This window comes from Rhinolophus ferrumequinum, chromosome 18, assembly GCF_004115265.2.
Source record: "Rhinolophus ferrumequinum isolate MPI-CBG mRhiFer1 chromosome 18, mRhiFer1_v1.p, whole genome shotgun sequence".
Taxonomy (NCBI): domain Eukaryota; kingdom Metazoa; phylum Chordata; class Mammalia; order Chiroptera; family Rhinolophidae; genus Rhinolophus; species Rhinolophus ferrumequinum.
Genome location: NC_046301.1, coordinates 59,805,807 through 59,832,441, shown reverse-complemented (window position 1 = coordinate 59,832,441; position 26,635 = coordinate 59,805,807). Strand labels below are relative to the sequence as shown.

At 57.6% G+C, this 26,635-nt stretch overlaps 2 protein-coding genes across 5 annotated transcripts in view; both read right to left on the bottom strand.

Annotated features, from left to right (window-relative positions):
* Positions 1 to 10,372, bottom strand: part of TBXA2R (thromboxane A2 receptor) — a 12,321-nt gene extending 1,949 nt beyond the window's left edge. The window contains exons 1-2 of one of the 4 annotated variants that reach the window (XM_033133849.1): positions 10,246 to 10,372; positions 221 to 1,089 (exon numbers count right to left, since the gene is read on the bottom strand). In XM_033133849.1, coding sequence (XP_032989740.1) covers positions 221 to 1,006 — 786 coding nt within the window. In that variant the 5' untranslated portion in view covers positions 1,007 to 1,089; positions 10,246 to 10,372. Of the gene's footprint in view, positions 1 to 220; positions 1,090 to 5,735; positions 7,885 to 9,482; positions 9,715 to 10,245 lie in introns of those variants that run through there. The other 3 variants (XM_033133848.1, XM_033133847.1, XM_033133846.1) reach the window with 3 other exon arrangements.
* Positions 10,178 to 26,635, bottom strand: CACTIN (cactin, spliceosome C complex subunit). Its single transcript, XM_033133845.1, has 10 exons — positions 26,412 to 26,635; positions 21,751 to 22,228; positions 18,915 to 19,010; positions 18,269 to 18,414; positions 17,167 to 17,329; positions 16,960 to 17,074; positions 13,548 to 13,740; positions 12,754 to 12,876; positions 12,366 to 12,649; positions 10,178 to 11,715 (listed from the first exon to the last, which is right to left on the bottom strand). The coding sequence occupies exons 1-10, from the start codon at positions 26,585 to 26,587 to the stop codon at positions 11,225 to 11,227; spliced, it is 2,265 nt and encodes a 754-aa protein (XP_032989736.1). The 5' UTR covers positions 26,588 to 26,635; the 3' UTR covers positions 10,178 to 11,224.

Below are 26,635 nucleotides of genomic sequence, written 5' to 3'. Positions count from 1 at the left end.
TTGGACACTTCAATGCACAAGACAGACCCAGTCTCGCCCCCAGTTTCAGGGTTCTCTGCGTCTTACTCACGAGCTCCTCAAGGAACCCTTGAACACTGGGTGTGTGCCCACATTTTCTTGGGTGGGTGAGCCCTGAGGGTTTAAATCCATTCTGCACGAACCAAGGCCCGGTCCCCAAGGCTGGCAGGAGCCTCGGGCAGACCCCGCACGCGCCACTCACCAGCAGTGGCATCCAGCAGACGCTGGCCACCACCATGATGCCCAGCAGCTGAGCCATCATCTCCACCTCGCAGTCCCGTGGGCGCTGCTGGGCGGCCTCCTGCCCGTGGTAGACATGGCACAGAGTGGCCACGCTGATCGTGTTGAGCAGGAAGGACAACCCCACCGAGAAGCTGCCGAGGAGCGAGAACAGCAGGCCAAAGGCCACGTCCCCGGGCTCGGGGCCCAGCGTGAGGAAGCACCAGGAGCCCGGGTACTGCATGGTGTAGCGGCCCACGCCCAGCAGAGGCAGCAGGCCCAGTACCAGCGCGGTGGCCCATACCAGCCCCACGGTGGCCCAGGCGCGGCGCTGTGAGGTGGACGCCGGGCGCGAGAAGGGCCGCGTGATGCCCAGGTAGCGTTCTGAGGCCATGGCGGCTCCCAGCAGCAGTGGGCACAGGCCGAAGAAGACCATGACGACGCCGAAGAAGCGGCAGAGACGGCAGCTGGGGTCCACGGTGCGCCAGTCGAAGAGGACAGCGTGCTGGGACACCACAATGGCACCAGTGATCAGCAGCCCCATGAAGTCGGTGAGGACCAGGCCGCAGAGGAAGGTGAGGAAGGAAGAGCGCGAGTGCGAGCTGCCCTGCCTTGCCCTTGCCAGGACGCTCAGGGCCAGCAGGTTGGAGGACAGGCCCACCAGGCAAAAGGAGGCCGCGAACCAGGGAGAGGCGATCAGGCGCCGCTCCTCCAGCGTAATGTTCGTTGGCCGGAAACAGGGCCGCAGAGAGCTGCCATTGTGCCACATGGCGCTAGAGTGCAGTGGGAAGGGTCAGTACCTCATCGGGCTGAGATTGTAGGTGGGGTGGGCTGGCACTGGCTCAGGCACACCTGGCAGGAATGAAGAGAAAATTTTCTGATGATTAGTTCTGCGTTTTAATATGAAAGGCCCTGGTGAACTCCTATACAACCGTCAATGCCCCAACTCAAATACTCCCCTCTTAAGGAAGCCTTTCCTGACTTATCTCACTCTGCATTCATAAGTTTTACTATTATTACTACCTCCAGCTGTGTCCTGCCCCAAACTCAGTGACCCTCATGGGTGAGGACCAGTGCTGTCTCCTATGGGACCCTTGGAGGACACCAGTTAGTATCTGCTGGGTCACAGAGATGGGCTGAGAAGCCCTAGCTTTGAACTCCAGCCCTGGGTCCCACTGCGTGACCCCAGACAAGCAATTTTTTCTCTCTGAGCTTCTGTTTCTGGGCTGGTCTCCTATTTAAGCCTTTGGCGGGACCACAGCATCCAGGACAGATTGCAGCCGCTGTAAGACAGGATGTGTCCAGAGTGGGGAGGGCAGCTGGCTGTTGGCCAGAGGTCGCTGGCTTTTGTACTGGCCCTGAGGTCAGCCTCATAGGTCACAATTTCTCTTTAAAAGCATGAGGACAAGTCCCATCCATTGGTGTTTTAGGGAGATACTTCCTCACACATTTTAAAGTCATGTGGATTCTTTTCCCCGTCATTTTCATGGCATCGCTTTTATAATAAGAAATAAACCCAGAGACCTAGTCATTCTGGGAACAAAACACAGCTCATTTGGAGCAACAGGTTGCCCAAGTACAGACTATAAACAGCATCAGAAGGACCCGTTACCCCACGTGGGGCTGGTGGAGAAAACCGGAGAAACATCTGGGCCTGGGTGACACAAGTGTGGACAAACTGGCCAGATGTGCGGACGGACGTCAAATAGCAATAAAATGGGACCATTCAAAAAGCAGCTATCAGGGGTGGCCAGTTAGCTCAGCTGGTTAGAGCTCTGGTACTTTTAGCAACAAGGTTGCCAGTTCGATCCCCACATGGGCCACTGTGAGCTGCGCCCTCTACAACTAAATTGAAACAACTGCTTGACTTGGAGCTGATGGGTCCTGGGAAAACACACTTAAAAATAAACAAAAGTTAAAAAATAAAATAAAAAAAGCAGCTCTCAGATCCCAAAAAGGACACACCAGAGAGGACAAAAGATTGCCCGCGGAGATGGGGCTAGCACCTGGGTACCAGCCTTCTGCCCTGGGCACACACAAGTCATGCTTGTGTTGGCAGTGAGGGTGTACCCGGTGGAGGGATCAGAGTGGGCAAAGTTGGGGAGGCGGGACTGTGGGAGGGATGGAGGAACCAGGTGCAAACTGAGGCACAGACAGGTTAACTAACTTGTCCAAAGTCATGCAGCCTGGCCAGAGCTGATCTGAGGTTTAAACTCCAGTCTCATTACATATACATGGTGTAAGTGATTCAAAAGTCCGCCCATCAGATGGAAGCTGATGCCAGTTGGTTGTGGGCATTTGCAATCATTGGAATTTTCTTTAAGGAGGGATAGAATTTTCTTTTTTCTTTTAAAAAGAGTTTTTTTTATTGGGGAACAGTGCGTTTTTCCAGGACCTATTAGCTCCATGTCAAGTCGTTTTTTTTTTCAACCTAGTTATGGCGGGGAGGTACAGCTCACTGGCCCATGTGGGAATCGAACCAACGACCTTGGTGTTATGAACACTGTACTCTAACCACTGAGCAAACCGGCCGCCCGGGATAGAATTTTCTAAAAAGTTGGTCAGACCAGATTCAAATCCTGGCTTTGCCATGTACCCTCTCACTGCTCTTGGGCTCCTCATATCCCCACTCCGAGCCTCAGTTTCCCTTCCTGTAAAATGGGGCTCATGGTGGGAATGAGTTCATCTGGGTACAGGACTTAGCACGTTGTGGGTGCTCAATTCGTGCAAATGTGTCCAGTGGGTAGCTGCCAGCCCTCATTCCCCATCTCCATAATTGGCGCCTTGGCCTGGCCCCTTGGCTCCACAACTCCTTATCTAGTCTCATAAATTATCCAGCTCCTGACAGCTGCCCTGAGCTTCCCTCCCAGGCTCAGGGCCAAAGCCACCACCACTTTGGTGGGAACAGGGCCTCCAGTGGAGAAACAGAGGCCCAGGAAGGTGGGGTGGGTGGACGGGCTGCTTTCCACAGTGACTGGTGACCTTAGACCTCCACTCCGGGTTAGGGGCGTCCTCCTTGCCATCTCAGATTTGGTCTGCACTTGAATTTCTCCTGAGACAGGGCGCTCCCTCCCTCGAGAGCTGGTATGCGCCGTTTCTGAACATTCTTGGGGACTTAGGCTGCGCCTGCAGCCACTGCCCTGGCCTCTGCCTCGAGTGACCGCCAGCCCCTCCTGGGTCTTAGTCCCCTGGTCCCCACCCTCCTGCAGGAGGTCCTGCACCACTCACGCACCCGGGTACACACATCCCTGAGACTACCTCACGCTCCCCAAGTCTGGGAACACACTTGTGACCCAGAGCCTGTGGTCTGGGGGAGGCTGGAAACTGGCACAACTCCCTCTGGCCACAGCCTGTGGTTTCCAGTACCTCTCTCCCCGCCACCCCCACCGCACACACACACACACACACACACACACACACGGGTTCAGGTGATAGTGGCCATCTCAAGTTCCCCAGGCAAGCGGGCCAGTAGGGGCACCTGGCAAGGCCTCCCCTTCCCTTCTGACATTGGCCAGGAGGGCTGGCAGGCCTCCTACCCTGCAAGGGACCATTGAAGCGGTGCTGTGTGGCCACTGGGGGAATCCATCTCCCTCTCTGTGCCTCATGGGAGGCATGAACTCCAGGTTCTCACCCCAGTTTTGCTGGACAAACCCAGGATTCCATGACCAACGAGTGGAAGTTTTGGACTTTGAAGGTCCAGGCTTCTGGAATTTGAATGAGTTCCCAGTTCTGGAACCTGGAAAGCCTCCAGAGTTTAGAATTCCACGGGGCTGAGGTTCCAGAACTTTGATAGGAGGTTGGCTGGGTCCTGGGTTCCAGAAATCTCTGTCTCAGCAACTGGCTCCTTATTGGAGGCTGGACAATTGGTTTTCTCTCATCTCACATCACTGAGGCTGGAGGGGTTTCCATCCACCCCTGTCCCTGGGGCCTGGGCACTGGCATCAGCCAGGCCCCCAGTGGAACGTGATTCTCTGGTTCCCAAGCTCCAGGCCCCTCCTCTGACTGATCGTCCATCATCGACTACCCCACTTTCCTCCTCCCCGTTCCAGCAAGCCATCCACTTCTCAGCTATTCCCTCTCCCACTCTACACCCCACCTCACCCCTTGGCCTGCCAAGCCTGCCTGTCCCCATGCCTGGGACCCACCCAGCCTCCCCCAGGGGTGATGCTGACCTCAGACAAGCTCAGACTGGAGTCCCTGATCTGTCACCGCCAAGCTGGGGGCTCAACCTTGCCGAGCCTCAGTCTCCCCCCTCTGTGAAAGGGCAAGAACACCGACTCTCCTGCTGGCATTCTGGTTAGTCTTCCCAGGCCTGACTTACTCCTGCCAGGAGCCTTTGCCTCAGCTGTGCCCCCTGCCTGGTGTGCCCTTCCTACTCCTGGCTGTGTTCACAGTGTATCTCCCCCCGGTGTGTGTGTGTGGGGGCAGCCAGGCGGGAGCCCTGATGTCCTGCCTGACCTAGCCCGGTCCTGCCTCTCAGCCTGTTTCCCACATTTCCTGTCTTCTAACTGCAGACAGTTCAGGAGTTCAAAGACGCCCTTTGGCACGCAAGTGCAGAGCCCAGGTCAATCCGTGCAGCAGTCAGTCCTGGTCAAGGCCTGATGTACGCTGGTACGTCCGTGGGGACCGCCTCCACTCCTGTGTGTGCACATTCATGCATGCGCGCGCGCGCGCACACACACACTACATCAGCCCCAGCCCAGGCTTGACGTCTTCTCCCACATCCAAGGGGACCGCCTCCGCGCCCGTGCGCGACCCCCGCCCCCAACTGCATACGCTTGCGCACGACTCTGTCAGTCCCCAGGCCCGCCACGCCTCCCCTCACCACAATGCTCAGTTTCCGGGACCTTTTCCTGTTTGTGACACCAACCAGGCCCCCACCCCGGAGGGTGCAGAGCAGGGGCTCCACAGGCAGCCTGATTAGGTTGGAGCCGAGTCTCGCTCGGCCCGACTCATATGGTCCCTCTGAGCCTCAGTTTCCTTATCTGTTCAATGGACGTCCTCCCAGTGCTCTCCAGTTGAGGCTGCCAGGAGGGCCACAGGAGAAGGTGGGTGTGAGAGGAGGGGCTGGGACCCAGGCCACGGCTGGTGGTTAATGATGGACACAAGAATTATAGTGATCATAAGGACCCATCCGTCACTGTGCACACACACGTGCACGTGTGCATGTGCACGCGCACACACACACACTTGCTCCCAGCCACACCCAGGGCTTTGGCACCCTACGAGCACCACAGCACCCCGAGCGGCCTCGCACAGACACCGAGAAACCCACACACAAACTTTCTCAGCTACACTGGGGCACCGCCACACATGATCACACGCGGCCCAGGGCAGGCAGCAGAGCGCAACCTAGGCACAGACCCGATCTCACCAATGTCCCAGGACACCCAGCACCTTGCTGCTGTCACTGCCCAGGGTGACATACCCACAGCAGGGCAGGTGACCACAGGAAACACCCCAGCAACACCTGCCCCCTCTCAGACCCCGTCCCTAACCTGACCGGCTGTGTCTTCACCTGGCGATGATGAAGGTGATGATGAATGGATGGGATGTTCTTGTCCCGGCCAGGAAGCAGGCGGAGCAGGACGACCCAGACTCCTGGATTCCTGGGTAAACTGAGTCACGGCGGGGGCGGGCTCACGGAGGACCCTGGGGCTGCCAAGTCGCCAGGGCCACAGGACACCCGTGTGCGGGATCCTGGGCAGGAGGGTTGAGGTTCCCTCCGGGCTTGGAGGAGGATTCGCGGGGGCTAAAAATAGCTGGAGTAGGGATACCGCCTTGCAGTACGCGCCCTGTTAGTCTCTATCCGCGTCTCGACGTCTTTCTGTGGGTCTCTCCCTCATCAGCCCCTCCCCCCTGCGCTGGCCACGCCTCTCAGTCCCTGGCCTGATTGATGGGGGTTAGCGGTCGCCCCCCAGCCCGGTGCGGGCACCGTGTAGCCTCTGGGGAAGGGGCACTTGAGGGACCCCATGCCGCAGGGTCAGGGATGCGATAGCTGGGGTGAACAGAGCCTTCCGGGAGCCCCCCCACGTGCCCGCTCCAGCTAGCCCCACTCCAGGCGCTCCTGCCGCATTATTCACTGTCTGGGAAGCACCCGAGGCCGGGATGGGGCGGGGCAGGGTCTGGGCAAGGCAGGGTCAGCTCCCTGGGGTGCTCAGACCGCCTTCCCAGGGGCCCAGGGCTGTGAGCTAGTGAACCCGGTAGGGTTGGTTCTGGCACACAGTAGCTGTCTAATTACTGTAAGGTCAGCCCTGCTAGGGCTGGAGGGTTGGGGTGCAGGGTGTTTGGAAGGGAGGGGCGACCAGTCTCCAGCCATGAGACGAGTGGGCAGCCTACTGAGACGGGCCCTCCTGCAGCATGTGAGCTGAGAGGGCTGTGGGTGAGGGGTGAGGGCACTCCCAGGGAGGATCTAGTGAGACAAAGGCTGGGAGTGGGCCTTGGGGCCAGCAGTGGGAAAGCCTCTAGCAGAGCTGCCCGTAGTGGGGTAGGGAGGTTGGTTTCCCTCCGCCCCCGGCCCCCCAGTGTAGGGTGAGGAAGAAGGCCTGGAGCCTGTCACTGCAGGAATGGTCAGATGAGGCAGGGAGCAGGAATAGGGCTCTGAAATGCGCTCCCCAGGCAGGGTCTGCTTCCTTGAAAGCCCCCAGACATAGTCGGGGCTCTTTGCCAGGGTCTCATCAGCCCAAAGCAGTGAACTGCAGGGTGACCAGGCTAGAGCAAAGGCAGAGGGCGGAGGGTTATGCAGGAAAGTGAGAAACTTGAAAGCCCTTCATGCCCACAGTCCTGGGACCTCAGGTAGGGAGAGGGTCCACAGGCCCAAGGAGGGGTGAACTTGGGCCTTCTTGGCCCAGAATTAAGGCCTAGAGTGGGCCAGGACTAGCTTAGCTGGCTTGGCCTTGACTCCACCCTGCCCAGTCCTTGGGGCCTGGGAGGGGCACACGAGGGCAGGCTCTGAATGAAGATGGACTCCAGCCCTGGACTCCCCTAGGCTAGTCCAGAAGCCCCTTCTCTGGCTTCCCCACCCACCATCCTTTGGGCCTCCAGGCCTTTGCTCACACCCACCAACCTTCCAGATGGCCGCTCCCTGTTTCATCCTATTATCTGAGTCCTGAGCCATTTAACCCTAACTTTTCTTGGCAAGGAGTCTTCCTAACTCCTGAGCATCTGGCAGAACTCTGGCTCCAAGGACCCCTCCCCTGTAAAGCCTTCATTTCCCATGCAGTCTTGCTCCCCTCTAACTCCTCCTCAAGGGCAACTCTGTGTACGGCCCATGTGGTGGGACAATTCTGAGCTCAGGTAGTATTGGAAACCAGACCTGCTTTCAAGGACACCCCCAGGATGCAGAAAGACCGAACTGGACACAGATAGTTCCAGCACCCTGCAGTCAGAGCTGGGCCAGAGGAAGTGACAGGGCATAGGGGGACCCAGAAGGGGAGCCGGGAAGGCATCCTAGGGGGAGAAGGCATGAGAACTGGGGCTTTGTGGGATGAGTAGGAGTTCCACAGGTCTAAGAGACATGGCAGAAATCACATGTTCAAAACTTTGGAGGCAAGAGAGAGCATAAGACTTTGGGGAGGGGCCGGCCCAGTGGCTCAGGCGGTTGGAGCGCCGTGCTTCTAACGCTGATGCAGATTCGATTCCCACATGGGCCAGTGGGCTCTCAACCACAAGGTTGCCAGTTCAATTCCTCGAGTCCCACAAGGGATGGTGGGCAGCTCCGCCTGCAACTAAGATTGAACACAGCACCTTGAGCTGAGCTGCCGCTGAGCTCCCGGATGGCTCAGTTGGTTGGAGCTCGTCCTCTCAACCACAAGGTTGCCAGTTTGACTCCCGCAAGGGATGGTGGGCTGCGCCCCCTGCAACTAGAAATGGCAACTGGACCTGGAGCTGAGCTGTGACCTCCACAACTGAAAGGACAACTTGACTTGGAGAAAATCCTGGAAGTGTGCACTGTTCCCCAATGAAGTCCTTTCCCCCTTCCCCAACAAAGTCTTTTTAAAAAAAAGTCTGTGGGGACCTGCAGATGTGGTGGGAAGAGGATGTGGGGCTCCAGATGGCAGGGGGAGAGATGGAGGGAGATTGTTCTGTTCCTGCTTCCTCTGTCATGAGGTAAGAAGGACAATGCTCCTTCTGGCAAACAGCCAGGGCAGGGGTCAGAGAAGCTCACTTGACTCAAATTTAGTCTGGGTGTCACCACAGCTCTGCAAGGCAGGGGGTAACAATGTTCATTTTATAGATGGGGAAACTGAGGCCCAGAAGGAGAAAATGACATGGCCCAGGCCACACGCGATGGCATTTGAACTTGAGCTCTGGGCTTCCTCCTACTTCTGGCATCTGTTGGCCCCCACTCAGTTCCATGGGCACACGAGAGGCTTGGGAGACTGAGATGGCCTGGGGGGGCCAGATGGTGGGAACAGAGGGACAGGCTCAGGACATGCCTCCCATGGCTGTGGTTTCCGGTGGGGGCCAGGCAGGGAGCATCTATTCTTAGCTTTGGACACAGCTACGGGCAGGAAGAGGCTGGGGTGGGGGTTGGGGGCAGTTTAAGGGACACCCGGTGGATCTTGGGCCGGCGTGGGGGTGACGGGGCAGCTGGGTCGGTGCAGCACCTCCAGGCTGCCTGAAGGCTCTCCTGCCAGCTCGTGGCACTGCACAGCTCGCTCACTCACGCTATATGACTCCCCAGTGCCTCGGGTGGAGTCCAGCTCCGGGGCTTGCATCCAGCCCTGCCGAGCCCCCAGCACTGGGTATACCATCTGCCTTTTCCCCTGCAAGGTAGGACCCACCCTCCTTTTCTGCCCAGCAGCCCTGCTGGAGGAAGCCTTCAGTGTCCCTTCTGGGGTCCTCCAGACCCAGTGCCTTCTCCCCGCTCCAGCCTGATTTCTTGGGCTGCTGGTGTCTGAGCCTAGCTCTCCCTCCTCCAGACTAGAGGCTCCTGGCTAAATACAACCAACAAGTTGGGGAACATGATCACCTTGTAACCCCTGCCCAGTACAGCTGCCTCCCTGGGGCTGGGAGGATTCCTCTGGGGAAACAGGCTGGGACATGGGCGGTGGCCTGGGGGGTGGGGTCCTCCAAGTTGGAGAAACCAGGTTTGAACTCTGACTGCCACTTTCTAGGTTTGAAAATGTGGGCCCCCGTTTACCCAAATGGATATAAATCCTGCCTTGTAGGATTGGTATGAGGTCCGGGGGGGGACAGCCACACACAGCTCATGCTGTGAGAGCAGAATGGGCCGTACTCACCTCCTGTCCGAGCCCTGTGCTGGCCACAGAAGTGCCTCCTGGGTCGGCCCAGACTCAACCTGCTCCCAGAGGCCTGCCCTGTCCCAGGTGGCGACTGCCAGCTGCCTGGAGGATGCCCAGAGGATTCTAATGTTGCTCTGGCAATTGGTGATTGATTAGTGATGTCTGCCAAGGGTTCCGAGGGGGACCATGGGGGCGGCAATTGTGGGTGTGCTGTCATATGGGGTGTTCTTCATCCTGGACCAGCTTGGCTGGGCGAGCCAGGCACTGCAATGTGAGAGGGTGCCCCTTAGCCAGACACACTTCCTTCCCTGAGTCATCCCCTGGCCTAGGTGAGCAGCTACTCACCTCCCGGCATCCATGGTCGAGTCGAATGTTCGTGATGGCACCCTCCTTGTGGGAGGAGAGGCCGTGGGCCGGAGGCAGGGACGGAAGAAGCCTGCCAACTACAAGAAACTTCCTAAGGAACAATTGTTGACTATTTTTAGGTGTCTGGTTGTTTTTAAAAGGTTGTCTTAGTTGGGTTTCATGCCTTCGTTGTGACAAATGTGCTATGCTTACGTGCGACGGTAACAATGGGGGCAGCTGGGGGTGGGGGTGGGTGCAGACTCTCTGGGCGATCTTTCTAGCGTTTCTGAAAATCTAAAATTATTCTAAAATAAAGTGTTTATTAAAAAAGCATGCACCCTCATGAGCAGACAAATTAAATGAAAATAAGCAGGATTCCCCCCCCCACCTAAAAACGTCTTTTTAGAGAAACCACCTGAAATATTTCCACATGAAGTTGGTGTTGGGCAGGACTGTCCGAGGAACTGGGTGGCGGCACTTCAAGGTCTGGTGTAGGTTCTTCCTACTTCAGGCTGCAAATGTCTCTGTAATAAATCGCTACAAGAAATGTTTCTGGGGTCGTCTGCCGGGCGCACTGTTGACAGTGACTGTGACTGTCCCTGTCCGATTCACAGGAACAAGGAGGGCGGGCAGCTTTGCGGTGGCGGGGACGTGGCCTGTGTCACTCCTGTCCCAAGGTGAGAGGAACACCCAGGCCAGACGGGGGCACTGCAGCTGCACCCACGGAGGCTGGGCTCCTGGGAGCGCCTGTGATCAGTGGCTGAGGAAGGACGTCTCAGGGACCCGTGGTTCCTGGACCTGGTGGTGGACAATAACGCATCCTTCACGCCTACCTGGGGGGAAACTGACCCCACTGCCAGCATCGGGGTCGAGGTGGGGGGGCTGCAGAACGTGGCTGTCCCTCAGATGTTCTCTTCTGGAACACGCACAGCAAGGCTCCGGGACCCACTGCTACGGGCTCCGCGGGAGGCAGCTGGGACAGGGCCCTGCGGCTGCTGGCTGTGGCCAAGGGCCTTCCAACGATCTGGACTTGGGTTTCCTGCCCCTCAAAAGCCTGGCACCCCAGGTCCTGGCTCCACACAGCCCCCAGCTCAGGGCACGCACTGCCGGGCTTGGGCCCGTCTGCCCATGTGGACAGTGAGGTTGGTCGATACTAGCTGCGTTCCCTGGGCTCTGAGAACCCACCAGGGGCCCCTCCTGCGTGTCAGAATCCTGGGCCGGCCTGGCCTGCTCATCCCCACCATTTTCCAAGGCAGTTCCTGTGACCTGCTGTTCACGCAGGCAAAGTGAGGGAGGCAAGGGGAAGGACCAGCCTGAGGTGGGCTGTGAACCGGCTGGGGGTGGCTGCCAGCTTCGCCACCGCCGTGTTGTGGTCCTGGAGAAACGTGAGGCCGTCACCGCCGGTAGCGGTAGCGCTTGAAGTGGAACCAGAGCTGGAATATGCCGTTGGCAAACTGGCAGCGGAAGCCATGGCGGTGCGAGTACTCCCACTCGCGGTTGACGATCTTGAAGGCGATGTCCTCGTAGGGCGGCCCGGCGTGGAAACGCAGGGTGGCGAAGTCCTTGTTGTCGGGACAGGCCTCCAGGAAGTACTCGGGCGTGGAGCGCTTGTCGATGAGGTCAGGGTAGAAGATGTTGAACTTGTAGCCCTGCACGATCTTGGGCGGCGGGTTGTCGAAGTCGTAGTGCGTCTGGTTGTACTTGTTCCACTCGAAGCCCGTGTGCACGCGGTTGAAGAAGCGTGGTTTGCGTGGCCGATACTTGTCGGCCCACAGGTAGGCCTTGCCAGTCAGCGGCATCTCCACGCTGAACTGCGCCTCGTCCTGACCCATGCCCTCCTTGGCCCGCCGGAAGAAGATGTCCTCTGCGCTCTCACTCGCGTCACCTGTGAGCGGCACGGCCGTTACCCAGGACTGAGGAACCACTGCGCCTTGGTTTCCCCCCATCACCGGCCACCTCGCTCCCTGTGTGGTGTGGAGGGCAGCCTGGCCGCCCCATCCTACCAGGCCTCTCACAGAAGACCTGAGACTCAGGGTGAAGGCACAAGGGTGGCAGGCCCCGGCCCTCAATGTGCCCCGCTGCCCTGTACCCCCATCCTTGGCCATCTATGCCCCCGGGCAGACACCAAACACCATGTGTCCACTGCCGAGTGGCCAGAGAGCCTGGGGATTAGATCCACAGGGGCCCCCCAGGTAGGGGCCTTTTTGAGGCTGTTTCTCTTCTGTATGCAGGGCAATGGTGGCCCAGGGAGGCCAAGATGCTCCCCAGTGAATAGCATAAGGAGCTCAAAGCAGAGCTGGGCACAGGAAGTGAAAAACACCATTCCTCTGTCCTTGGGGCCAGCTGGTCACTGTGCCCGAATGAATGAGGAGTGATGAGTGGATGCTCAGCCAGGAAGGGGGACACAAGCAGGTCTACCATCAAGACCCCCGGGCTGGCCCCGCCCCTCCCCCGGCTCTGCGGGCTGGCCCCGCCCAGTCACCGCCCCTGGCCCCGCCCCTCCGCCCAGCTGGGCGGGCTGGCCGCAGCGCGCACCTGTGACCTGGAGCTGCTGCCGAGATAGCTGCAGGCGCTGCAGGTCCTCGTCAGGCTCCAGCACGTGGGCGTCCAGCGGCAGCTCGTGGGCCGTGAGCAGCCGGGGGCTGTACTTGCCGGCGTCATAGTCGTCCAGGCTCTGCTGGATCAGGTCCTCCTCCATAAGCACGGCCTCCCCCTCCGGCTCCCCCTCCACCTGCGCAGCCCCCTCCGCCTCAGGCTCTGCGGAGCCGCCCTCTGAGGAGGGCCCAGGGGGGGTCGAGGCCGGGTTTTCAGGCTCCAGGCTGCGAGGAGAGAGGGCTGGGTGGGTGGGGGGTGGGCAGCTGCCCAGTCCCTTGAGGTGGGCGGGCCCCCGGATCGGGAAAGGGTACTTCCGGGCCGGGCCTACCTGTGACCAGGGGACTGGGGCTCCTGTTTGAGAATGGGGAACAGAGGCTCACTTTCGACGCCCTGCTCCTGCTTCAGCTTGTAGAGCTTCTGCCGCAGCACGTCCTGGTGCCGCTCACGGAGCCTGGAACATGGGCTGGGTGGTCACCCCGACTTGGGGGGAAGGGGCCCTCACCCCCTCAGGCTTTCTCACGACCCCACCCCCTTTTTGCTGCAAGGACCGATGGTGACAGGGCACTAAGTGGGTACGACACAGTCTGGGACGCTAGCCCAGAGTGGCCGGTCGAAGGTCAAAGCTTTGGCCTCGACCTTGGAGTAAATGGAGAACTTGGGGCCACGGACCCCGGAGAACTGTCCCATGGCCAGGAGGGGTGGAACTGGTGGTGGAGTAGGCAGGGAGGAGGGTAAATTTAGAGGCGAGCACACAGTGGCAGACAGGCTGTGTTTACACAGTGGTGCCAAGCATGCAGAGAATTTGTACACAGGGTGCAGGGCCGGAGGAAGGTGGGGCAGGCAGCCTGGGGCTTCCTGTGATGCCTGCTGACCCCGTGGAAAGCAAAGGCCAGGTGTTCAGTAAGGGCTGGAAGGCAGGTTGCTGCAGGAGGCCCTGCCTGACTCCAGGTGGGGGGCAGGAGAGCACTGTGGGGGCCTTGGTCCCCAAGGTTAGTTACTTAGGGGCCAGCCTCATCCACTGTGCCTGGTGGAGGTGGCTTCTGTCCCGCAGGCGAGATCCTGAGAGGGATGAGACCCACCTTGGGCAGCACGTGAGGGGCCTGAGGCCCACTGCCTGCTCACCTGGCGCGCGCCATGTGGGCGCGCAGCTGCTGCAGCAGGCTCTCCCAATAGCCCATGTCCAGATTGGGGCCCCCGGCTCGGATCTTGCCCTCGATGCCCTGGAAGATGACCTGCAGCTGGCTGTACGTCTTCCCCTTGAAGACTGACTGCACATCGGAGCTCACTGAGGCATTGACGCCCTCTCGCCTCTCTCCTGCAGTGGGGTGGGGATGCTGAGCACGGGGCTAGGACCACCAACCTTGCCCACACTGCCTTTCCTGAAGCATATGGAGGAGCCAAAAGGTTTGCCTGGCAGCCAGACTGTCTGGAACACATCCCAGCTGTGTAACCTTGGGCAGGTGTCTCACTCTCTCTGGGCCTGTTTTCCCCTCTGTGAAGCCCAACGAGACCATGCATGTGAACGCTGGCGTGTGCCTGGCCTGGCTCCACCACAGCAAGGAGAGATGCTCGTCCGCTAAGTGCTGCGGGAAGTCCTGATGCTGCTCTGAGGTAAACAGGCCCCACTATCCTTCAGGGGAGTCTGTCCCAGAACCCATCACAGGCTGGGGACCCAGGTACGTGCCCTTTCCCCTCTAAACTGAGAGGCCCCCGAGTTCAAGGCTGGTGCCTGACCGTACGTACATGCTTTGGCACGCCAGTCTTGTTGCTCATCAAAGATGCCAAGCCCTGCCCCGTCCTTTGCACATGTGCTACTATCCGTCAGCAACAACCATCCTCAGCACTCAGTGAGAACGTCCCTTCTATCAGGAAGCCTTCTCCAACTCCTGGCCTGCACACCTGCTATGTGGCTTCCTGAGGGCAGGGACCTCCCACGGCTTCCGGCTGCTGTTTCCCCAGCCCTGGGCTGGGCCCACGGTGAGCTCCCAAGGTAGCTGCTGGGTGAATGAGGGGGTGGGCGACCAGCCCGTGCTCCCTGCTAGAAAACAGGCTTCAGAAACCCCTGCCACTGGACACACGGTCACAGCTGACCAGACAGGCTCAAGAAGGACCTGAGTTTCTGTAGCCAACCAACCTGGGACCCTGGAATCAGCATCTAGAGCCTCAGACACTTCGCTGGGCACCCAAGCAGCCCCGGGCAGCACTGGATGCAGTGGCCAACCCATGGGCCAGCAGCCCTGTGACAGACTCAGAAACATTGTGGGACCAAATTCAGTGACAACACCAGACCTGTGCTCTCACTCAAATGGTAAAAGCCTCCGGTGAAAACTTATAACCCAAACAGAAGCCCCGCTGGCGCCACTCCCACAGAAGCCAAGTGCTGCTAAGTCATGTTTAAAGGAAGTCAGGTCCCAGGCCTGGACACCATCTGCATGTCCGGCAGGGTCTGCTACACCCATGAGGGGTACGGGGGCTGTCACGTCGACTGGAACACTGGGGCAGAAGGCAGCACCTGGGGGGAGGGGAGGCACCTCCTCAGAGACCCTCTCTGGGAGGACCTGCAGGAAATGGTAATGGGGGGGCCACTGGGGACCCACTTTCTATTGCACCTATGTGCTTAGAATTTTCCAGTTATGGGGAGGGTGGGGAGGGAAAAGAGCCCAACTGAATTTAAAGACAGCTCTGTGGGTGCCAAGGAATGGTGGAGTCAAGACCTCTCAGCTCCCTTCTTCTCTTGGAAATCACCCCAAAACTAAAGCTCATCTTTGAAAGCACCTAGAACCACCTGGGACGCCAGCTGTAACACGTGAGAAGGAAAAGCAGACAGAGAGGTGACTGAAGTAGCAGAGAGAGAAGGGACATGTCACAGAAGGGAGCACTTGAGAAGCCTGTGGGGCTTTGGAAGCAGGCAGACATGTGGCGAAGGGTATTCTTATTCTGCCACTGAAGGAAACAGGCAGCCCAGAGAGTATAGCCAGCCTCGCTGCCACCAGCCAGAGGGAGAGAAGCACTTCCCAACACTCAGGATGTCAAAGAGCTACCTGCCTTTCTCCAGAAGTTATGGCAGGACAGGCACCACCAAAATGAGGGCACAAACCACAAAAGGGACATGCAAGATCCCAGAAAGAGGGGCTCCATTACTGGAGTCAAGGAAACCCAGGAGGGTGGCAGGGGCCAACCTACCTCAGTGGAGGGGTGGCAGAGAAAGGGCCCGGGGACAAGGAAAGGAGGCCTGATTGGCTTCTTGAAGTATCTGAGCACCTCAGCTGGAAGGCTGGGGTGGTAGTGGACAGTCAATGTCACGAGCAGATGCTGTTTCGAGTATCTGACACTATTTACTCTTCTCTTCATGCAGTCCTCCTGGAGGAGTTTTATCATCCCCGTGTGACAAAAGGGACAACCAGCTTCCAGGAGACAGCCAGCCAGTCAAGGTCGCTGAGTTGTTTGGTGGCATGGATTTGTACTCAGAGCTACGCTCATAATTGTCACTCTGTACCTGGGCCCTACATGCCCTTTCAAACAGTTCTATACCCAGTCCCACTGTCCCCAAAGGAGACTTCCTGGACTCATTTCTGACGACAAAGAGTTTCCCATCCTTTCTCCGGAAGTTATTGCAGGATGTGGCCTGCTAAGAGGACAAGAAAAACAAAACTCCATTTATAAAAATAAAGGATATTCGTCCTTTTCCTGAGAGAAAGGAAACCGTCCCAACCCCCATCTGAGCAGCCAATGATCTTTACATAGGCCAGGGGAAGGGGAGGGCATGCGTCTCTGGCCACCAGAAGCAGGCGATGAAGGATGGAGCTTAGCGACAGGGACACGAGGAGGCCCACAAGAACTGGAATTGTTACAGTCATTGGCTTCAGTGGGAGGGCCTGCTGGGGTTGGTCACGAGCTTTTAGAGCAGTGGTGATTCTGCCCCCATGACACTGGGTTGTCTGGGGAAATCTGCAGGTGTCACACTGGGTGTGCTCCTGACGATGAATGGGTGGGGGCAGGGCACTGCTCAGCACCCCCAGTGCCCAGGACAGCCCCACAGTGACCCAGCATGTGTCAGCAGGGCCGAGCAGAAATCCTGCTTCAGAGCTCATTTCCTTTGCGATTATTAGATGCGATCACTTTGAAAGGAAAATGCAAAGCGAGTTATAAAAGAACCAGATCAGGGCTGCATAGGGTTCCCAGCCAAGTGGAGCCGGATCCTGCTCTCACTTAAACTGACTGAGCCTCTGGAGAAAACCTGAAACCCCAACAAAAAGGCTCTGCGGGTGCAGCTCCCAGGAAAGCCCAGCGATTAAGGAAGCCCTGCACCCAGGACGGCGGCTCCTGCTGCCCGGTGCTGCCCCCTGGTGGCTCACAGAGGCCTCCAGAAGGCTGCAGAGAGCCCCGATGGGGCAACAGGTTCGCAGATTGCCTGAGGCTTCCCATGACCCATCGGGCCCTCAGCAGCTCCCAACAACCCACATATGCATGCCCAAGAGCACACCCTGGCGCCGTCCTGGTCACCTGGCTTGGAGTCCGCGCTCGCCTGCATTACCTGGGCCCTTGCCCGAGGCCTCCAGCTTGCGGAGCTTGGAGATCTCGTCCTCTGTGATGATGGTCATGTCCCGCCAGAAGTCCACGTTCTTTCCCTGCTCCAGTTCCATGTATACCTGGAGGCGGAGGCACAGAGGGGAGGGGTGAAGGCACGTCCTGGGGGGCCAGGGTGTAGGTGGCAGGGCCTGGCAGCGGGGCCGGGCCGTACTTGGATGTCCTCCAGCAGGTCTTCCATGTCGGCGACTGTGAGACCGTTAAGGAAGGTGTAAGGCTCATGCATCTCCACGGCCAGGTCGTCGTCCTCCGCGCTGATGTACTTGGCCAACAGGTCAATAGGCTTGGCCCGCCCGTCCCGGATACGGATCTTGGAGCTGCAGGAAGTGGGGGTGTGTGTGTCAGAACCGAGGGTGTGCGTGCCCTCCCTCCTGAAGACCCTGCCCATAGGGGTGACAGTGTGGGAGCCAGGGAAGGAGCTGGCCTGCAGGGGGTGGTGGTAAGGGAAGGCTTCCTGCAAGAGGAGGCGTCAGGTGGAAGAGGAAGATGGGTCAGCCAGGATGCACAGGACAGGAAAGGGGCAGGGGCAGGAATGAGCATGGGGTCTGAAGAGAAGCGGGTGGGAGTGGCCCAGAGGGGCAGAGAGGCCCACCTCCCAGTGATGGGCTGCCCAAGCTGGGCGATCCAGAGCCTCAACGCTGTGCCCTCAGGGACACGTGCTAGAGGGTTCGTCTAACCTGAGGGAGCCCCTTGACCAGGCAGGTGTAAGCCCCTGGCCATGGCTCGGCTGGTGTGCAGAGGGCGAGGAGGGGGCGGGAGGTGGCCAGAGCATCCACGACAGGCCTGGGGCCTGGGGCCCATACCCGTGTGGCCTTGAACTCATCACCCCCAGGAGCCTCATTTTCCTTGTCTGTAAACAGAGCTGATAACCCTGTGGGCTGCGAGTGGAGGGACCAGCACAGTCCCTGTGGCCCAGCATCCAGCATACTACTCAGCGCGCGTGACTCGGCCACACGGCACAGGCGGATTCAGGTGTCTCTTCCGCACCCAGCCCAACGGGTGAGACAGGACACACCAGCAACAGGTGTGCACACAAAGCAGGGGCTGGTGCCAGAAAGGGGGTCGGGGAGAGCCTCCCGAGGAGGCAATAGGCAGAAACCCAAAGGGTGAAGGGGAGCAGCTCGGGCCATGGGTTCCAAGCAGCGTGAAGAAGTGCAAAGGCCCTGGGGCAGGCACGGGCTCCGTGTGTTTGGGCCCCGGAGCTGGGAATGAGGGAGAGGATGCAGCATGGCAGGCAGACCCCGCGCAACCCGCACCGTAGCTTGGCCTGCTGGAGGTGGAAGTTATCCTCCTGTTCTTCCCAGGTCTTGAAGTGCTCTGCCTCCTTCTCCCGCTGCAGCATCTCCAGCTCTTGTTCCCGCATAGCCTTCTCCCGCTCTCGCTCCAGCCGTAGCTGCTTCACCTGAAGGCACGTGGGGAGGATGAGGGTGGGACACCTGGACAATGGGAGTCTCGTGGGGCCTCCCTGCTCTGCGAGCTCTTAGGCCATGGGGTTCCCTGGGGTCAGGGGTAGGACTGTAACCCGGGCCTGGCTCTAACCCACCAGCCCTGGATAGGATTTGGTCCACGGATGCCTGAGGTTTCAGAGAGACCCTGGGGCAGAAGGGGCCCTCTTTCCACTGGAGACACAGCAGCTTGGAGCTAGTGGGGCCATTTTAGCCACCCTGAGGGGAGCATCTGAGAGTACAGCCCAGAGGCCAGCAGAGCCAAGCTGGACAGAAACAGCTCATGGGAGACATTGCCACAACCCATGGATCCCGCTGTGCGTGAAGCCATGTTACCCTGGACTTCTCATGTAAGCCAATCAGGTCTCATTTGACTTAAGCCGGAGTGAACCAGCCTAGGCGCCCCAATGGCGGAAGGCCTCCTGATCCCATGTGGGCAGGCCAAGGGCACCCCGACCTTCTGTAGCTCCAGCCGGTTGTCCTCCTGGATCCTTTTGTTCCGCTCCTTCAGCTCCTTCTCCTCCAGGTGGCTGATCCCCTTCTTCTCCAGGGCCTGGAAGGGTCAGTCATATGCCTGTTGAGCAGAGCTGCCACCCCCCCACTTCCTGCCCGGCACCCCCACCAGGGAGCTTCGATGCACTGGTGAACAGGCCGAGACGCCAGGGCCGCAGCATCTGCTCTGCAGGTGAGGACAGTGAGGCTGAGAAAAGTGACCCGCCCCGGCCCCACCGTGCTGCGTCCGCTAGAAGACACGCCCCTCAATGCCTAGAGAACCGATTCCATACGGTCCAACCTTCTGGAGCCCCCTCCACTGTGACGGAGACGTGTGCTAAGACACACAGGAGGCAGTCGGGCTCGCGGAGCTCACGGAGTCTCACTTGGGACCTGCCGGCTCCTCACACAGAAGCCTAGCTGCTCCGGCCGTGTGGCGTCCTTACCCTCAGCAGCTCAGACCCCAGCTGCCTGTCGGGAGAGGCAGGAACAGCGACTGAATGAGAGGGAGACCCTGAAAGCAGGCTTGCCCGGGGTCAAAGAACCTTAGGGTACCACGAACTCAGTCAGAGGTTCTTCCCTGTATCCTCGCCTGGGCTTGGGACCGCTCAAACCCTCTGACATCACCCCACATTTGTGGCCTGAGCTGGGCACCGAGCCCCACACTTCCAGATAATCAGCCTCCCCACCACCGGCTCCGAAGTGCGTTCAAGGATCCCCCTTTACCTGGAAAAACGCACCTCCAGGGGACACAGGGCGGCTGGGCTCGGGGCCACCCACCCCTCATTGCCCGTGCCACTCCTTGGTTTCCCCAGCCACATGATTTCCCGTCTCTATGGCTACACAGAACAACAAGTACAGACCCAGACAGGGAGCCGGTTCAAATCCCAGCTCTGCCATTCCTGAGCGGGGTGTCCTTGGGCAAGCAGCTCAGTGGCCTGACACGGATGAGGCTGCAGCGAGACGAGCCCTTTGAACAACGCCTGGCGCACAGTGCGTGTGAACGTTCAGCATGACTGTCCAGCCTGCCAGCCCAGTGGCCCCGAGAACAGGGGGACAAGATGTGTGACACCGCCCAAACTGCTGGCCTGTCTCTCTAGCACCCTCCCTGGCCTAGAGAGGCCTCAGTGGCTGAGCTGGGGTCAGCCCCTCATGTGCTTATCACAGGGGGGACCGATGAAGCCCTCCTGGGGGGTGAGCTCCCCGAGGCTGGGCAGGGCTCCGAGAAAGCCTCGTTGGGGAAATGCCTGAACACGCATGTGCACACACCAAACCAAACTATAGCAAGCTCGTTCATTCACACTTATTGAGCGTCCACTGTGTGCCAGGCTCTGCGGACAGAGCTTGCCCTGTGGAGCTCAGTCTACTAGAAAGTACACGTTATTAACTAGGATGTGTATTTAGATGTCACCTTCGCGGTGCGACCTTTCTGGACCAACTTATGAAACGGCAGCCACCACCCCACCCTGCTCTCTCCTCTTCATACTTTGCCAACTTACTCATTTACAGTCTGCCTCCCGCAAAGACTGCTGACCCCACAGGGACAGGGATTTCTGTCTCGCTCCTCGTGGATGCGTGCCCAGGACCCATGTGGTCTCTACCACCCCCAGGCGCACGAAACACATTTGTCGGTAAAGTGCTAGGAACGGAGAGGCAGTGCCCCAATAAAGAATCCTGTGGGGGGGGCAGGGGGGGACATTAGGGACCAAGGGGACAGGAGGGCCTCTCAGAAGAGGGACCACGTCAGCCAAGGTCTGAAGGACGAGAAAGAACCAGCCAGGGGAAAAGGTGGGGAGCGTTCCAAGGCAGAGGAATGGCATGTGCACAGGCCCTGAGGTGGAATGGGCTCGGTGTGGTCACGATGATGGCAAGAAACCATTCCCTGGAGTGTGTGTGACGAGCGGGAGACACCCTGGCCTCTGGCTGTGCCCACCTGCTCTCACCCTCCCCACCACCAACAGGCACTGTCAAGTTGAACTATGTCTCCCAAAAGTTACGCCCATGTCCCAACACCCAGACCCTGTGACTGTGACCTTATTTGGAAATAGGGTCTCTGCAGCTGGAATTAGTTAGGATGAGGTCACACTGGATGAGGCTGGGCCCTAATCCAATGACCGGCGTCCTTATAGGGAAAGGGAAATTTAGACCCAGATACAGAGATGACGCCGCCGTGTGAAGACAGAGGGAAGGTGGCCGTGTGACAGCAGAGGCAGAGACTGGAGTGATGCGTCTCCAAGCCACGGGTTGCCAGCAACCACCAGAAGCTGGACGAGGCAGGGAGGACCCTCCCCCAGGCCCTCCAGACGGAGCATGGCCCTACTGACACCCTGAGTTCAGACTTCTGGCCTCCAGAACTGAGAGAAATTCTGTTGTTTTCGACCATGTACCCAAGGCCACGGCTGTAGGGAAGTGATCGGGTGTAATGTGCGACTCAAGAATGAATGGACAGCAGTCTCTAACTGTGGATCCCATCCTGGGCGCGTGACGCTAAGAACCAGTTCTCCAGTCACACTGAGGTCAGGCTGGTTTGGGGCGCAAAGTGCACCTGAAATGTTACCCTGCAACAGACAGTTAACGGAGTAAAGGCTGGCAGAACCGGTGTGTGTGCGCGCACGCGTGTGTGTAAGATAAACTCTGCAAGGCATAGTCTGGGGATGTGGCTACGAGTGCTACAAACGTCTCTGGAAACAGAAGTTGTAAAAAGTATGCAAAGCAGAAACAATCAGAAAGGCAGGAAGAATGTGCGATCGGTGCCAACAGAAGTGCCTGCCAGGCGCGGCGTGCGGCTCAGACGGGCTCACCTTGTTCCAGATGAAGGTGCCCAGGAGGTTGTTGTCGCCGAAGGGGTTGTCGGTGTTGGTGTAGCCCATGTACTCCTCGCCCCAGCCCATCTTCTCCCGTTTCTTCCTCTCCTTGGCCTCCTTCTTGGCCAGGCGCCGGGCCCGCTTCTCCTCGGGCGTCTCGAAGGCCTTCATCAGCTCCTCCTGCTGCTTCCGCTCCTCACGCAGCCGCAGCCGTTCCTGCAGGCTCTGCTGCTGGCTCAGGGCCTCGGCCGCCTCCCGTGAGCTCTGGGACAGGTCTGGTGATGCTGAGCTGGACACAGAGGAGCCCGGGGACCAAGAGCGCGCCCACCGCCTGCGGGCCCAGTGGCCCCGCGGCCGCCGCCGCTCGCTGCCTGAATCAGACTGAGAGGACCAGTCCTGTGAGCGCCATCGAGGGGGCCTGGGGCTCCGGCTCTGTCTCCCTCGCTGCTGCCACTGGTCCTCCTCTGAATCCGACCTGCAGACAGAATCACAAAGGTCTGCTTACTGCCCGCTGGTCAGTCATTTGGTTTAGTGAGCGCCTGCTGTGCGCCAGGTGCTGTTCTAAGTTCTGGGGAACCAGCAGTGACCAAAACATTGATGGCCCCTGCCTTCGTGGGGCTCACACTGACAAGTAAACACGGTGTGACACTGTGCTTTGAGCCACAAAGAATAATGACATAACATCGGGATAGAAGGTCACAGAGAGTCTCCCTGTGGAGGTTACTCTGGAAGCAGTGGGGGAGGGAGCTGTGGGGAGATCTGGGGAGAGGGTGATCCAGGCAGAAGGCAAAACCGGAGCAAAGACCCTGGGGCAGGAATTTGCTTGGCATATTCAAGGAATAGAGAGGAGGCCCATGTGGCTGGAGCAGAGTAAATGAGGGGGAAAGGAAGAGGGTGAGGGCAGGGAGGGAACGGGGGCGGGATGGTGTAGAAACTCTACGTGTATGGACCAGAGAATCTGATCTGTCCCAGGTATCAAGTGAGGGCTTCCAGGAGAAGGTGTGCTTAAACTGGTCCTACAGAATGGGCAGGAGTGAACTAGAATAAAACTGGCAGCAATAAAGAGGCAGGGAAGGGCACTGGGAGCAGGGAATGCAATGGGCGTGCCCCTAAGGATAGATAGATTCATTAGTGTTTCGAGGCCTTTGAACATGGAGAGGAACATCTAAGTGTGTATTTAGTTTGTTAAATAGTCCACCTATTAAGCTCACTGAACTACGGAAACATAGTTCAGGCAAAAAACTATGAAAACCAAATATTTTGCAGACCTTGAACATGGACTACAAAATTGATAAAAGTTTCATAAACATTACATATTTAGGGTTGGCTGATTCTTGTGAATAATTAAAATACTAGAAAACAGCAGATGGAAAAATACAAAGAAGGTAATAACAAGATTTATTGCTACATGTCAGCCAATTCTAAAATATCAACACCGGAGCCTTAATCCAGGGTCAGCAAACTTTTTCGGCAAAAAAGCAGTTCTGCCGTTGTAGTGCAAAAACAGTGTGGACAGGGGCAGCCGGATGGCTCAGTTGGTTAGAGCACGAGCTCTGAACAACAGGGCTGCTGGTTCAATTCCCGCATGGGCCAGTGAGCTGCGCCCTCCACAACTAGACTGAAGGAAAATGACTTGGAGCTGATGAGCCCTGGAGAAACACACTGTTCCCCAATATTCCCCAATTAAAAAAAATTAAATAAAAAACGCATAATTGAGGGCCGGCCCAGTGGCTCAGGCGGTTAGAGCTCCATGCTCCTAACTCTGAAGGCTGCCGGTTCGATTCCCACATGGGCCAGTGGGCTCTCAACCACAAGGCTGCCAGTTCAATTCCTCGAGTCCCGCAAGGGATGGTGGGCTCCGCCCCCTGCAACTAAGATTGAACACGGCACCTTGAGCTGAGCTGCCGCTGAGCTTGCGGATGGCTCAGTTGGTTGGAGTGCGTCCTCTCAACCACAAGGTTGCGGGTTCAACTCCCGCAAGGGATGGTGGGCTGTGCCCCCTGCAACTAGCAACGGCAACTGGACCTGGAGCTGAGCTGCACCCGACACAACTAAGACTGAAAGGACAACAACTTGACTTGGGAATAAAAAAAAAAAACAGTCCTGGAAATACACACTGTTCCCCAATAAAGTCCTGTTTCCCTTCCCCAATAAAATCTTAAAAAAAACCCCACAAAACACGCATAATGGCTACAGATTGAAATGTAAAAAACAAAAATAACACAAAAAACAGTGTGGATGGTACGTAAACAAATGGGCATGGCTGTATTCAAATAAAATTTTAGTCTGGACACCAAAATTTGAATTTCATATAATTCTCACATTTTCCTTTCTATTTCAAAATGTAAAAATTCTTCTTGGTCACAGACTACCGTTGGCCAAACCCTCGGTTAACCCACCTATTCATTATTTCTGTTCTGCTACTTATATCTTCCTGGAATTCCTGGGTGGCAATCATCTTATGAGACTGAAAGGGAAAAGCCACTTCCTCAGCCTTGAGGACGATCATAGTATCTGACTACAGCCACTCTGGCGATGGAGGGGTGTCGTGCGGGGCGGCCTGCGGGTCTCTGGTCCCGCTCCCCACATAAGAACGCAGGACATGGTGAGGCCAAAAAGGAACACCCACGGAGCCATAGGTAGGGGAGTCACACCACTACAGTCTCACTGGCGGCTGGGTTGGAGACACAGGAAACAGGAGCCACACAATTCTCAACCCTCACTGCGCCGCTTGCAGGCTCAGCCACCATCTTCTTGCTAGCCCCCATTTTTTCTGCTAGCCTAGCCACGGCAGTTATATTAGTGCCCAATGGCTCACTGGTTACAGCTGACGGCCAACTAGCCACAGCTGATGGCCATCTGATCACAGTCGATGGCCATTTACTACCTGAGCCAGCACCTTTCTATGTGAGGCTGAGAGCCTGGAAACTGCTTTCTGGGGCTCTGTCCCCACAAGGGGGAAACAGGCTGGAGGGATGGGAGACAATGCATTGTCTGGAGAGGCCCCACAGAAATCTTGAAGACACAGTGGGGCAGAGACTGGCTTGGGTATCACAGCCTGTTAGGGGCTGAGCCAGCACTGGGACCCAGGTCTGGGAGTCAGTTCCCATCACTAGTTCCTTTGTGCTAGAACAGACTCACGCCAAGACTGGCCAGTTGCCCCACTCCAGAAGAAAAGGACTGTGAGCCACGGGGAAGCTGAGACCCTGATCCTAGTAGGAATCACGTGAGTCCTGCCACCTGTCATCAACAGTTCTTCCCTCTTACACCCACCTCCATTAGCAAACGTCACCTCTACTTCTGAAATCCCACCCAAATGTACCCGCTTTCCCACCGGTGCCTCCCACACCCTCCTTCTTATGAAGGCCACCATCCTCTGTTGCCTTGGTCACAGGCTGCAGTTGGCTAAGCCCTGGTTTAAAGCATCTCTCCATTATTTCTGTTCTGCTACTTGTATCTTCGTGGAATCCCTGGGTGGCAACGACCTTACAAGACTCAAAAGGAAAAGCCACCTTCTCAGCCTCCAGGGCAATCAGCTGTGCCTAATTACAGCCACTATGGCAACGGATGGTGACAACTATATCCTCCTCCCCCCTGGTGTCACTCCTGCCTACCCCCTCAGTCAATCCCTTTCCTCGAGAAAACCACAGGGAGTTCTGCATTGTCAGTCATACCACACCACTCCCTACTTCCCTCCAAATAATGGCTAAACCCTTTGCCACGGTACAGAAGATTCTGCATGCACAGTCTGGTCTTGTAACCGCAGTGAACTTCACTTCTTTAGTATGCATTCTGCTTTAATCCAAGCTAGCTTTGTTCAGCCTCACAGAACCACAACACCCTTGCATTCTTTCCGCCAGATCCTTCTACTTGTCTGTATACTGTATGCCTGCTCCTTTTTTATCATTAAGCCTTACTTAGAACATTAGGTTCTGGTGAACATCAAATTCATTTAAGAATAAAGCTTCAGGTCTATCAACCATGACTAGGATATAATAACTAAACCTCAAGCTAGAATAATGTTTTAATAAAACAAGAATAAGAGCTTGGCCTCAGTTATGTTTCAGCTCGACTTATGAAAGCGGAACGGCCCCACGGACGCATTCCTTGGAAAACGTGACCGAATAATACCAAGACCCCAGGACCTGAAGCCATGATCAACTGCTCCTGATCTCGGCCCTGACCAATCAGTAGAGCCCCCAGCCCCATGTCCCATAGCAACCACGATTAATGATTTTTTTCATACATAACCTAGCCACTAGAGGCCATCGGGGAGCCAGGTTTTTGAAAGCAATAGCTCACCTGAGTCTCCGGACTTGGCGCCAACTCGTCAAATAAACCTTTACTTTCTTTGCGGCAAATTCTTGCTCGTGTTTACTTTTGACTTGGATGAGCACAGGCAAGCGGACCCTTTTGAGTCCACCGTAACAGTCTGCCGTTACCCCTCCCACCTCATCTCCTACTTGCCCCCGCCGCGCTCACTGCGCTCCTTGCCGTCCTTCTAACTACCAGGGGCCCTGCCTGGAATGCCACTCGCCTTCCTTTCGCTATCTGACGTCCCCTTTTCCAGAAAGCCCTCCCCAACTAACTCAGGGGGTCTTCTAGCTCCCCGAGGGCAGAAGCCTGATTCCCCTACGCTGCTCACGTAGCAACCCCACCTGCGCTCACGGCTCCGCCGCCTCCGCCTGCTCCGCCGCCTCCGCCTGTGCCGCCCCTCGTCGTCCCGGTGCCGCCGGTTTCGCCCATGGCTCCCGCTCCGACTTCGGCTCCGACTCCGCTGCCTTTGGTCCCTACGACCAGCCGACCGCGAGCGGGAACGTGTGTCCCGACCCATCGGCTGGGACGGTGGCGGCAGCGCTGACACAAATATCCGGGGCCTGCG